The sequence below is a fragment of the Thunnus albacares genome, chromosome 23 (genome assembly GCF_914725855.1).
Source record: "Thunnus albacares chromosome 23, fThuAlb1.1, whole genome shotgun sequence".
NCBI classification, from domain to species: Eukaryota; Metazoa; Chordata; class Actinopteri; order Scombriformes; family Scombridae; genus Thunnus; species Thunnus albacares.
Window position 1 is genome coordinate 20,704,645 of NC_058128.1, and position 14,112 is coordinate 20,718,756.

At 41.6% G+C, this 14,112-nt stretch overlaps 1 protein-coding gene across 13 annotated transcripts in view; it reads right to left on the minus strand.

Annotated features, from left to right (window-relative positions):
• The window catches only part of nav3 (neuron navigator 3), a 420,345-nt gene that overhangs the window by 8,586 nt on the left and 397,647 nt on the right, over positions 1 to 14,112 (minus strand). For 10 of the 13 annotated variants that reach the window (XM_044342743.1, XM_044342742.1, XM_044342741.1 and 7 more), the window contains 7 exons: positions 11,344 to 11,427; positions 10,185 to 10,296; positions 9,663 to 9,787; positions 6,886 to 6,909; positions 6,243 to 6,409; positions 4,782 to 4,935; positions 1,608 to 1,794 (listed from right to left, as the gene is read on the minus strand). In XM_044342743.1, coding sequence (XP_044198678.1) covers positions 1,608 to 1,794; positions 4,782 to 4,935; positions 6,243 to 6,409; positions 6,886 to 6,909; positions 9,663 to 9,787; positions 10,185 to 10,296; positions 11,344 to 11,427 — 853 coding nt within the window. The remainder of the gene's footprint in view (positions 1 to 1,607; positions 1,795 to 4,781; positions 4,936 to 6,242; positions 6,410 to 6,885; positions 6,910 to 9,662; positions 9,788 to 10,184; positions 10,297 to 11,343; positions 11,428 to 14,112) is intronic. The other 3 variants (XM_044342738.1, XM_044342737.1, XM_044342734.1) reach the window with 1 other exon arrangement.

Here is a 14,112-nt window from a genome sequence, read left to right on the forward strand (position 1 = left end):
ATACTTATTTTATCATTGATTTTTTTTATTTGTTTTTCTGTTGTTTTTCTGTTTTTTTTATTACCACTTTTATTTGTCTGCCAGTTCATTTGCTGGCTCTTTGGAATTGTCTGACTGGTTGTCTGTATAAGATACAAACTATTGCTGTACTGTCTGATTTTCATTCATATTAGTTAATAAAATAAAAGAAGTAAGTAACCAAGAGAAAAGTCAGAACAATTTTCTAAAGAAATAAATGACAACAAGTGTAAAGACGTAGAAAACACTAACATCACCTTAAAGCAGCATGACACCATATATTTTAACCATCAGACCCAACACATTTTATATCAAGCCATTCTTCACAATTTTAGGAAACCCAAGTGTTGAGTGGGCACAAGAAAGCAACCAGAGAGAGTCTAAGGTCCACTGCTTTCTTGCCACAAAAACAAATACAGGAAGTGTCACATGGGCATCAAACTCTTCTGTGTATACAATACAAATTGTCACAACAAGCAACATCTTTCACATAAAAGTAGTCATGTAATCTATTTCCTTTAATTATTAGGGACAACTAATACCACAAAAATAAACAAAAAAAAAATAGCGAACAGCAGCAAATACAGTACACTTCAATTTTATGCAGCTGTGTTTCTACTTTGGGCAAGTTTGATGCCACCTTTAACCTTTGGCAACAAGTCCCTGACACACCACTAACAATTCCCATCCTAAGTCTCTCCTCGTTCTCTTTTTCCCATTCTCCATTTTGGAAAGGAAAGGGGGTACTTTGTATTCGTCTGGCTTCCCTTTGCTGCGGGCTCTGTGTTGGGGTGATAACGGCCCGTTGGCCCACTTGTCTTCCCACGCGTCACTGCTCTCGGCTCATCCCTCCATCAATTAACGAGGGCCCATGTCCTCGGAGAGAGCAGCGCCTTCTATGTTAATTACAGGACAAGTGAGAGGGACAAACTCTTTCACTTCTCAAACGGAGCAGCCCTGGAGAGATTTTCGGCATGTCCGTATGTGTGTGTGTGTGTGTGTGGGCTTGCAACACAGCAGGCTACTGCTGTGTTGCAAGCCCTCGCAGTAGAGAGAGCAGCTATTTCATCATGTCATGCAGCTCCTCTGGATCATTTCTCTCTGCAAACACTATTCTCTCACATTTATTGAGGCAAATATGGAGGGAGCTAATCCAACTTGATGCCACAGAAAAAAAAAACTTCTGCCCTGAGAGTTACTGCAGACCATAAACTGTGTCCTACGGCTTAACAAAACATAAGAACATGGCACTTACAATGCCATGGTTGGAAGTTTAATTCTCAATGGCTGAATATACCTTTCTGAAAGAAAAAAAAGAAACAACTTGTCCTCCTAAAAACCCTAAAATGCCTATGGGGGGTTGTTACACAGTTTTGTTGAATACCCGGTCCTGATTGGCCAGTGAAGGCATTCTGAGCTGTATTATATTTGGTTTGTGGGGACATAAAGTCCATTTCACTCACCTCCACCACGCTCACAGTTACTGCTCTTACTGCTCAGAACAGACTGCAGGCCGTTAACACTGATTTACACTGATTTGACACTTCAGATCGACACACTGCAGACACCAGCTCTGACACTGAACTGACCTGACATGATGGTGTCGGTGATGTTGAGGTTATTGAGCGACAGCCCCAAGGACTGACGCGAGGAGGATGAGGACGTGCTGGAGGTCTCGGAGGGCGGCCGGGCTGTCTTGACGGGTGTGGCTGTCGGCGTGGCGTTACCGCTGGACTTGAGACGATCGTTCTCCGCTTTCAGTGTCTCGATCTCGTTCTGTTCAGTGAGAAAAAGATTAGAAATTAAAGTTGAAGAAATTTAAAGGATACAGGGGAACTCTGTGAGTGCTTTCTGTTGTTAAGTAGTGGAGTGGAGAATGCTTTCATTTTACAACCACAGATGAATATAATGGACCCAAATTCTCAGTGTACTTGAGATTTCCCTTAAAATTTCCAAATCTGCCCTTAAACAGAGTGTTAGGAGCAGGGTCAAAATGACGAGATTCAAAGTAAAAGCAGCCTAAGAAATTGCCCTTACAAAAGCTTTACATTAGTGCAGTTATCATTCTGTGTAATATAATATATATGCCTTTATTGATTAACATTTTATATTGAGCACAGCAGCAGAAAAATATGCCAAAACAACACAAACCACCACATAAAAATGATTAAAGTAACCAGTTATGTAATTTAGATACTCGACTAAACAGCATTATCTTCATTCACTAAGTACATCTAGTGTAATAAAAGACCCTAGGTGATATTTGTGCAGTAAAACTGCTCCTATAGTTGAGATCGATTCAGCATAAGATAAATAATGCATAATTGTGCACAATCACACCACGCTGGAATCAACAGATTCTAATAGAAACAACATTCAAAGTCTCTGATAGCACAGAGTAGTTCAAACAGAGTTCAAACAGCAAACGGTCATTTTCCTGCGTTCAGACTGGCCACTGGTGTTATTCTCAATCAGTATTATTGGAATTATGGGCTGTAAGCAGCTGTTTGATCTCTAAGGCTCTCTTTGTAGTGAAGGTTAAGTCCAGATAAGGAGCCTTACATGATCCCAAGATCTGAGGGGAGACTATAGGCTTCTACAGACGAGGCAGTCCACATCCACAAAAATCCACTTAACTGAGGCATTTATGGTGATAAATGATATTCTTTGAACATGTGTTTCTTTTAAGAATGAAATGACGCAGCATCTCTGAACATTATACTCTGAACTGAGGGGTGGCTTTTCATTACACTACATCAATAGGAATAAAATAATGAAATAAAAACCATTTATTTGCAGGGAGAAAACTTCTCTTTGTATATTTTTATTCAGCTTCATGGACAATTAAACAATTTCACTCCACCTACTTGGAGTGTGCTCTCCCTTGGAGGATATTCCAAACTGAGAATAAAAACTCAGTTATTAATTGCCAATTTTGCAGTTGACACAGCATGCTGGTTCAGTGTGCTTTGTAATAGGTGGAAATCTAGTGAGCAAGCTACACAATCCTACTTTCTCATGATTTTTTTGTGTTTATTATCATGTATTGCCCAAAAGTTTTCCAACTGTGGGACCTAAAGGTGTCCTGTGGAATGTTCTTTAAAACGAGCCTGCCCTCCTGAGAAAAACAACACTATAGGTTGTAAATGCAATCACTAAAAACAACCTATAGTTACATTTGAGTGACAGACACCATCTAACGGCAGTGGTAATTATGACCAGGAGAAGTGACGCAGTTCAGATGACGTCTGTATAAGGTGACAAATTTCCACATTCAGAGGTGGCAGATTAGATCCTAATTTGCATAAAGTGGAGTTAGTGGACTTTGCTGCAGGAGACTGCTGTTAGCTTCCCATTTCCAACTGCGAGTGTCATGTTTCCAACTGTGACTAAGGATAGTTTTTTAAAAACCTTAACTACGATTATCATGGTGTTTACTGTTACCATGATGATAGAGGTTGCCCAATTTTAAGGAAGTAGTAACCATGTTACAAGTGATCATTTTAACCAAAACAATGATCTTTCCCTAACCATTACCAAGTGGTTTTGTGTCTAAACCTAACCAGACCTGAACCACAGTGCTGCCACACCATAAAACATCATTATTCTTTAACAGTGATTTATAACAGTTTTGGAAAGCACAGACAAATTATGTTGTCCTGCCAATTACTGATGATAGAGGCGCCATATTAGAAAACACCCCTATGGGTTGTTCTAGAGTGCATGGTACAAATGACCTATGTGGCCGTTTAATTTGGAGGACTTGTTTAAAACAAATATGTTAAGTTTCTGTTAACATTCATAATAATAATAATACTATAGGAAAGGGTTTTAAAACAAAGTAAATTACTGTGGCAGCAATTGTTTCGTGAGGTAAATAATAGAAATACAGTGTTCACAGGATTCTACCAGGAATGTCTGCCTGCACTTATTTGAATGGCCAACGTAGCATCTTGCCAAATGTCATTGTGTTTTGGTCTGGGAAAAGTTGAGCCAGGTTCAACTTGTTTGCCAGGCATTCCTGGAATTTTTTTCACTTTCTCCGTTGGCACCATCACTTTCTTCTGCTTAAAACATTTACAAAGCTGAATTTCTGAGTATTTTAAGTTGCGCAATGTTTGCTAGCTTGCAGTCTTCTTCCCTGCCTTTGATGGAGTATTATTACTGCATTTGTTTGTGTGTTACTGGGGACATCCTTGTAAAAACATTGCTCTATGGTACCACTAGTGGTTAAAAACTCCCTAGTGTACCTTTAATATTATCAGTAACACTGATTTCTCTACTGCTATGACATGTTAAATCTCAATTCTTGAGTGTGGAAATGAAATATCTTTAGTGTGATTAGAGGTGACTGGGAACATCATATACTGTAATTAACCACCAACGGAGAATGAAGGCCTGCAACAATTTCTTAAACTACAATTTAATAGCTAACCTGCAAGAGTGCTAGGCTGTGTATAGATATAGCATCAGAGTGCTCTGTCTGCCATCCACTCAATGCATTGTTATCTTTCTAACTGGTAGCTGACACACTATAAAGTGGACACACAGAATGAAGTTTTGCCTGTCTGAGCCTTGGCTAAAAACAAAACCAGCTGTAGTGATATTTAGATTTGAGGTCTTCACCACATGTTCACCTGACAAATGGGCAATCCTACATGCTGCTCTATTTATGTTTGACCTAAAATGTCAAACATAAATAGACGCCCGCAGGTCAGTCAGCACAAGCTTGACCTGCGTTTAGCCAGTGACCGTAACCTCACCTGCATGCGGTTCATGGCCTCTCGGATCTGGTCTAGGTGGTGGGCGGAGCTAAGCGCCTCCAGGCGGATGTCTGTCAACTTGAGCTCCTTCTCCCTCAGCTCGTTCTTCAGCTGGAGGATGATTTCAGCCTCGGCCTCGGTGCATTCACACAGCCTGCAACCGGGATTACACACAGGGAGGAGGAGGAGGAGGAGGAGGGTCATCTCGAGGGTTATAACAAACACATACACACACACGTAATCTGGAGCAAAAAGTACACACTTAGAGGAAACAAGAGAGCTGAAGTTCAGAGGGAAGCTGGAGTCAGTGAAGAAAACTGCAGAGGCACGTACAATATTGAAGTGAATGGGGAAGTGGGGCATTTGGGACAGCGAATCCTTCCCATTTACAATACTCCTTCAGGTGGAAAATATTTTTCGGCAAATCTGATACTGTAGGTCAAAGATATGTTCCTCTTGTGGTTGCATTTGCATAACTGAAGACCATGTGTAATATGGGATCTTCAGTAGGTGCTGTGGTAGCATCATTACAATAGAGATTCAGTTATTTCCATAATAAGCAGGCAGATATTTAAAACAATAACTTGAATGAGATGCAATTTTTGTCAAGTCATGTAGTTCATTGTGTCATCTCAAATTCAAAAAATCCACATGCTTTGCCCCTGAGAAAACCACAGACTCCTTAAAACAGTATTCATCTCACCAGCTGCCACACAGCACAGCAGATGTGCACAGAACATACTTGCATGCTTCAAATAGCTACTTCCTGTCCCTTCTGCAGTGCCATACAGCCAATTTGCTCTGGCATGAGTGAGAAAATGATTACTGCTTGTCCTTTTCATACTTTGTTTAGCCTAGCGTTACTTTTCATAAAACTGAGAACTGGGCACTTTTGAGGTCCTGGTTCAGTTTATGTGCTAGGGACGATCCATCACCTCTGACATGCCAGGGTTTTAAAGGCATTAAGATGCAGAATAACGTCACACCAACACACCCCACACCCCTACACACACACTCCCTCGGAGCATGCCAGGTGCCACCACACAGTGCCTGTTACCGAGATCTGTGCTTGTAGACCACATGACCGTTTTGCTTTTTCTTTGGCGTCCAAATGGGGGAGGACTTGCTATCGCAAACGCACTTGCTACAGCAGGTGGAGAGACGTTAAAGAAAAGGATGAACAGGGAGGTCGGAAGAGAGATTAAAGAAAAGTGAGGTGAGGATTTAAAGACATTTGTGAAAACAAAATAAAAGAATAACAGTGAAAAGAATTTAGACTTACAGAAGGAAAATGAACAAAACAGCAAACTGTGCACAGTATGTGTATTTCTATGCGTGCATGTGTGTGTGTGTTAAGGATTCACAGGGGGATGAGAATTACCTGTCTTTATATGTATGTACGTGTGTGTGGGAGTGGATGCATGCGTATATATATATATATTTGTGTGTGTAGAAACTCACTCTGTGGTGGAGGGCGATGAGCGCAGCGTGGCGATGCTGCCTTGCCTGTTGTCGTGCTGCAGTTTTGGCGAGGACGGCAGCGAGTCGGTCATCTCCTCCATCTCATCATGTGCTGATTGAGATTTGGTTTTCTTCTTGCTGAAGGCCTGTTTGAAGGAGCTGCGTAACTGCAAGACAGATAACACAGATACACAGAGGCAAAGACATCAATATCGCCACCAATCAACCTTCCCAATTTACATCAGAGACAATATCTGGTGACATCACATCCTGCCAGATCAGGAAGTCACTCCTTGCTGTTTCCAAGCAATGGTCACTGTCTGGTTTAGGTAAAGAGGAAGGCAAAAAGCAAGGCCGTAAGTACAGATGGATATGACAGAGGGAGATTTGAAGATCAGGCTTTTTAATGGCCCTAAAAATTAGGGGTTGAACAGGCAGTCAAAATGAGCAAGGGAGGAGGAGGAGGAGGGAGGAATGAAGGGGCAGGGGGGAGGGTTGCTGTATCCATGCCGACGTTTCCAGAAAAGGTAAAGGAGAGGTTGCTCTGAGAGGGGAAAAAGGAGGAATACAGAAGGGGGCGAAAGAAGGGAGGATGGGGAATAACCACTGCACACATACAGAAGACACTCTGGGAGCCACTGACCTGAGCCGGGATGGAATCAGCCACCTGAAGATGCAGAACACACCCAGCGTTAAGCCACACCAACACACACTCCTGCTCGCTTCACCCATCTACAGCAAACTCTCTGCTGATTAAAGCTAATGACTGCTAAAGTGTTTTAATGAGCACTTTGCTTTAAGCAAATACAGTTATTGCTGGTGCAAGAATGATGATAACAACTGTGATTGGTATTATGATTACATTCAGAGCATCCTGATGATGTTTATCTTCCTGTTATGTGATAGATGATTGCTCGAATGATAGGGAAGTACATTAAGAGTTATTAAACTTACTGTATGAGACATCCAAAAACTCTAATCAATGTTAAATGACAGTGGTTCCAAATGGCAAGGACAAACTTTAACAACAATAAGTGATTGATTGAGATGAATTGCAGCATGAGGGAGCTAGATATTTGGAGTAAGGGCATTTTTGCACAGTAAGAAAAGTTTGGTTGTAACTCACAGTTGTAATTTACTGCCTCTAAAATTGAAATTAGATTAACTTAAGTAAAAATATGATTTAGACAAACATTTTTCATATTGTTTGTTTACAAGATGTAAAGCATAGTTATACAGTATGTGGTACCAAACAAGCATATATATATATATATATATGTAACACACAGCATGTAGTGAATGATGCTGCATGAAGCCATTATGAAAAGGAGCATAATCATGTTTGACAGAATACACAAATACAGTACATTTATTCAATGTAAGTTCAAGTAAATATATGAAACATTCTATAGCAGGATAGAAAAAGGATGGATAGACAGATTTTCTCATATATGACTTGGCATGTAATGTTAGTTGGTGGACATTTCTCACAGTTTTATAACAAAAAAATGTGAGGATTAGTTATACAAATGTGTGTTATGTATTCATACTCTAACATGCATGAGGAGCACACTTTGGATTACAGGTGTGTGTGTGGAATAATAACACTTTATCAATCTCTGTGTGGAATTTTTTCTCCACAGGGAGGACAGAGGTTACATATCAATTACATAGAAACGAACTGGAGTCAGAGTCATAACCAGGACACTTCAGCAGGGCGGATGCATGCTGGGAGAAAGTCGTTGCCTTATTGAAGGGCGATCTACCTATTTATACAACCATCCTTCTGCTTTTCTGCTCACTCCTCACTTACATCTCAGTAACCTCACTTCAACTCCATCCTTGTCTCTACCTGTACATGCGGCGAGGCAGAATTTATGCAAATGAATAATTAATTGCTGCTTAAATAAGGCATTGATTTGCATTCATGAGCCTGACTTGAATTTTTTGGGAGGGATTTCACTTAACATGGCGGGATAGGTTGTCACACTCAGTGATGAACTTTTGGGCTGTTAGCATGCATTTCATTTCAAGGGCAGGAGTTTTGCATTGCAGTATGAGACTGAAAACTGGCTTTGGCTGTGTGCTCTTTGGCTCAGAGAGAACTTCTAATATGTCATCTGTCTGACTCAGGGGGCTGCAGCAAATAACAGCTCTCAGCCAAGGACACTGAGCGTGAAGCAAAGAACAGAAAAATCACAGAGAAGGGCAGAGGGAGAGGAGAGAGCTTTATGGTTGTGGATGTGCGTTTTTAGATTATTTAATTTCCTTTAGGATAGATTTCAACCCTAATCCATGTACATCTTGGACACTTGGTGAACTGAACCACCAAGTAAATATATTTATTTTCTGTTTTCTCTTAATGAGACACCAGTCAAATAAAAATCTGTTGTTTCAGACCTCTAAACTTGACCAAGTGCATTCAAGTACCTGGGGAATTAAGAGGCTATTCAAAAGCACTCTGACAGTACATTTTGAGAGTGTTTCTCTTTCACCACTTCTGCTCAAACTTTCCCACTTGTAACAGGGATTCAGGCAGCACTTCTCTAACCTCTGAGCAGCCATTGCCCTGTTTTCAAGTTGAACTTCAGTATCTGTGACGTAAGTGGCCACTTTGTGGCTGCATATGGAAATTCCAAGTGCATCTCAAACAGTAATTGCAGGGTGGTTGACTCCTCTGCTTGACCCTCTGTTAGCCCTCACCACTGAATGGTACCTCAGCCACTCAGGTGAAACCATCTCAGCATTGTAACCTAGCAACGGTGATGGAGAGGTGAATGTGGCTTAAGGATTTCGCAGATGACCTACGGGACTCTGAACACGCTGTGCCAGTCTTCCTGATGATTTTGAAGCTCTTACAACAGGTGCAACAGCACAAAAAAAGCTTTCCAGGATTTCATGGATCCACAAAATCCTTTCTTCTATGCAAAGAAGACATTTAATCTTTTAATGCAGGCATACAGAATACATTTGATCTCGCTTAACCGCCACTGAATAATGCACATGTTTATGAATTAGGAGTCTTTCACTGCCAAATGCACCTCTTAAACAATGATTAGATAAATCAATGCAAAAACCTTAAGCTTCTGATGTCTTATGCAGCTGAATGAATGTGCTGGAGGTGAAGACACTTGTGTTGCGTCACCTTGAGGTACCTTGAAATCCAATTCAATCCTGATAGCCTTTTATACTTTCTGGCATTTCGTATAGAGGAGCAAATACTAGTTGAGCAGGTCATGTCTGAGATGTACAGTAAGATGTGAATCTTGAGTATGAAAGTGAGCATGAAGTTGAGCCTTGCATATGTTCTTCTACTATATTAAGTTGACCAGATGTGTTGTATATTGTTTTTTTAGACTTAACATCGCTTTCCAGTTTTAGTCTCACAGTGATGCCTGGGTGTCTGTTTTTTCCACCTACCCAACTCTTCTTCTTCTTCTTCTTGTCTTCTGTGTCCTTGCCCAGGCTGCCCATGCTGGAGTGACTGGCCGCGCTGTTGATACTAGACATACTCTCAGATGAGTGCTGTCGTCTAATCCGCAGGTCTGGAAATAACAGACAAAGTCCTCCTTAGTGCACTGAAAAGATGAGAGACTACCTGTATATAGTACCTACAGTGCTGATCAGCGTACCAATTTGTTGGTTGGTATGATTTTTTCTTTAATATTCAGCTATGCTACTCAGCTCGGCCTGAATAAGCAGCTATGAGGAGGTTGGATTGAAAAAGGTCATTTCTGATTCAGGTTGCTTTCATGACTAGTCAAGGCTTTCCAAGACTGACCTATACAGCACAAACACTTCCACCATTAGGGCTTCAATTCCCTCTGGGGCAAATCAGGCTCCAGTCATGGCGCAGTGAGGTATTTTGGGTAAAAGCCACCTCAAAATGTCAGATTATTTGTGAGAAGTTTGGTCCAGTGCTCCTGCTGGTTTCTTCATTACCTTTGTGTAGGTGGTCCGGGCCGTTGAGCGCCACCTGGATGGCCGTCTGGGCATCGGTGTTCTGGGTCTTCAGCGTCTCTATTGTCTCTCTCAGCTCAGCCAACTCAGACTCCTGAGAGAGAGAGAGAGAGTTTTTTTTTAAGTAAGGATGACACACCAAAAACAACAACACAACAACACACAAGCTTTGTTACAAATTTCATGTGGCTTTCAGTGGAAGGGAATGAGAGGCAAAAAGTGGGGGAGGGCATTTTACAGAAGATAAGAGTCTCACAGTGGATTTGCCTCGACCCCAACACCACCTGCTTAGAATAAAAAAAAGCTCTACTCTCTGTTGAACCAACACAATCAGATAGAGGGAGTCTCCTATTTTGCCTTTCCCGAAAACCCACTGAGGGCTGCAGATAGGATTTCTGCTTTAATTAAAAGTTGGGATGGCCTTGTTTGACAAAGACATCCCACCAGATCCCAGTCTGCTTTAATTTATAGAGGATTAAAAAGCTGCCAGGGCTCGTCAGCCCTCTGAGTGTGTGTGGATGTTTGAACAGAGGGAAGCATTCATAATTTGTGTTAGGGATATATCTTTGAACATATTGCTGCTGCTGTGTGATCAGTGTTTTGGTGTCATTCGAGCTTCTGAAATCGCTAAAGAAGTTGACTTGTAGGAAAACAGAGAGAGAAATAGACCTGGAAGCAGATAAATGATGGAGTTTTTTTTGAAGGATGCACTACTTTTAAATGGATTGTTGGGCCATAAGTTCACTGACTGTGCTGAACCTTTGCATGTCTGTGCAGGTCTGTACACTTATATCTGCCTGTAATGCAAAAAAGGTTTGCAATTTAAGCAAGTCAACCATCTTTGGTTAAGGTTAGGAGTGAAGTGAGAGAAATATTCAGACAATAACTGAAACTTTAATAAGAAAAAGCTCCAATGAAAATGAAAACTTCAGTAAGAAACCTTTCACATGAGTCAGGAAGTGAAGCTTAAAAGATAAAAATATCCATTAATTCACACCTGTCGACCTCCACATTGTTACTTTCCACTGCACTATTTCAATGTCAAACCACTGCCTGTCTCTAATCATTTCTCCTCCCTGTAATCCCTTTGCCATGGAGTTCACATACAGTATATTTCAAATTCAGGACTAAGCTCTTGTACCTTTTGTTCAGCAGTCATGGTGAGGCTCTGCAGGCGGCAGGTCATGTTACTCAGGCTCTTCTCGAAAGCCGCCACCAGGTGAGACTGCAGACACAGAAAGACACACAAATACAAAGTTCAGTGTTTGCAAAAGTCTATTATAACTTTTCATTTGGTTTTTGTTCAGGTAAACAAGAGTATACTATAGGATGTAAATTACTATGCTTTATTCTCTTTGGAATATGAAAGCTTAAACATAAAAGTGACCACAAGGTTGATTTGGACTTTCCACAGAAAAATAAGGTCCAACACAAATTATGTACGAGTCAATATTCATGTTAAAAGTTTTGAAGAAAGAGCCCACACAGGTCGGTGATAGCTTTGAAATGAGTTTTCGCTTGAGCCAAAGAGGATGAAGGACTGAACAATACTCGGATAACGTTGCCCTTCACTTTTAGTCGGTCCCAGATTTCAAGGGAAACTTTACACCAAGTATCTTCAGAGCAATTCTGCTTTGTGAGGAGCATTTTGTATGACTTTACTGTTGCATCCACTATGCATTTGAGCATGCTCCAAAAGTTAAATACCACCAAGTCCTGTCATCTGTCCTGTCCATCTACGGAAAATGTGATTATCCTTTGGAAAAATACAAATGACACATATAAACGCACGGACAGCCGAGAGAAAGCTGTGGATATCACAGATCAGAGAGGGCTGCCCTCCCTGACTTCATCTGTCACTTGAAGATACAGTGGCGACACGCTGAAGGATGGCAAATGTTTAGCGACGTCACGCCATCTGCTCTGCTGAACCTGTGGTTTGTGTATGTGTGTGTCTCTGGATATATCTGTGCATGTGTTTTTTTGTATGTATGTTTATGTCCGGATGTCTGCTGAAGCCTCATGTTCATGACTGTGTGTGAGTCTGTAAAATCTGTGTATGTGTGTGTGTGTGTGTGTGTGTGTGCACTGCCAGCTTATCCTCCCATCCTAAGCTAGAGACCCTGAGACACCTGTCAGGCCTGGTGGATCACAGAGAGGTGGGCAGCATGCCCAGACAGATCAGACACATGCGCACACACACACACACACATACACACACACATACATCATCATGTATGATTATATTTCTGAAGACTTACTGAATCTAATTCAAGTATTTGTTCCCAAAATGAGCAATCTAGCTGTAAAAAAGCAAAGACAAAATGAGCATATTCTTCATCTGGCTATGCTTGTAAGGAAACCTGAGCCTCACAAATCTAGAAATAAACTCACACACACCCACACACACATGCACACATACACACACACAGTAGCACCCCGTGCTGCCTCTCCTCCTCTGTGTCTCTGGCTGAATCAGCAAAGGTCTTGACCTTTAGAAATGCCAACTGTTCCAACTCATCTCTCCAACTCCACCATCTCTTTCCAACTCCACCTGTGAGTTCCAACTCAACACCCCCTGCCCACCTGTCCGCCCTGAAGGAGGCGCTCATCAGACTCTAACACGTCCCATGGCTGAACCATCTGTCTTGCTCCCGGGACCCGGCCCCGGTGGCCACGATTGGCCCCTGAACCCCCATTTTTCAGACCATCGTCCTGATCCTGGTGTCTGGGGTAGAGGTTGACGGTAGGCCAAACCAGTGAACTGGACGAGGAGAAGCTGTCTGTGTTTATGCTGCCCGACGCTACCGCTAAAGACGTAGACGACATCTCAAGGGCGATGTGTGTCGGGGGGGAAGACAGGCGACGCACCGTCACGACTACTGTACGGAGCCAGACCTACTACTGGGCTGAATTCTTTTAACTCTACCGCAAGAAGGGGAGGGGACGAAAGTAGGAAGGGAAGGGGATGATAATGAAGAAAACGACCAAAAGTGAGAGGGAGGGGCTCAGCAGGGGAGGGAGAAAAGGAAAGGCGACAAGGTCAGGTTGGCAAAGTGAAGGGTGAGTAGAAAGAGGAAGGAGACTGAGAGGGGAGGAGGGGTGCCTGTATGAACTCTTAAACCCAATTTAATTTAACGTCAGCCAAGACAGAACAACTTATCCCCTTCACAGGCTGAAAACATACTGAGTGGTACAATACATCACCAGCTTGGCAGCATTTGTTGATCTTAATCCTTTCAACAGGATGTTGGTTTTACTAATTCTGCTCTATTTTGATCAAATAAAACCTAAAACAAATGTGCTGTTAATTAAAATGACGCCCATGGAGTGTACTTAATCCAACATGACAATGCAGCAGCAAATATGTTTATAATGTGGGAGTCATTTCTACGAGAGCACGCATAGTGACCGAGGGTAACGACACACCCATAAAGACCCAAATTCAATTTCCTGAACAAAACAAACCCAGATAAAGATAATAATAATTATGTATGCAGTGGCACAGTGAAAGAGGGGAGATCAAGATCAGATGACCTCAATCACTGCACATTTCCTCTGTGGCTCTCTCATGAGATGACAGGAGATGAAACGGAAATGCAACCAGTCACTGGAGGTTAATATGACTGTTGAGCAAGTGTTTTTCCTAAATATACTTTTTGTCATCATTACAGCTCCAATTTTGGTGATTCTCGTGGGTTAAGGATTATATTGTTTTTTTGTAAATTGAGAAAATTCTTCAACATGTGGATGCTTTGGATCTTTTCTAAACATCCAGGATAATGTCAAAGTTTAAGTCACAACCAAATAGAAATTACCTTTTATTATATGAACCATAACATATATCTATTAAAGAAGAAATTAGTGTTACATAACATCATTAAGGAAGCAAGATGTCCTCAAAATGCTG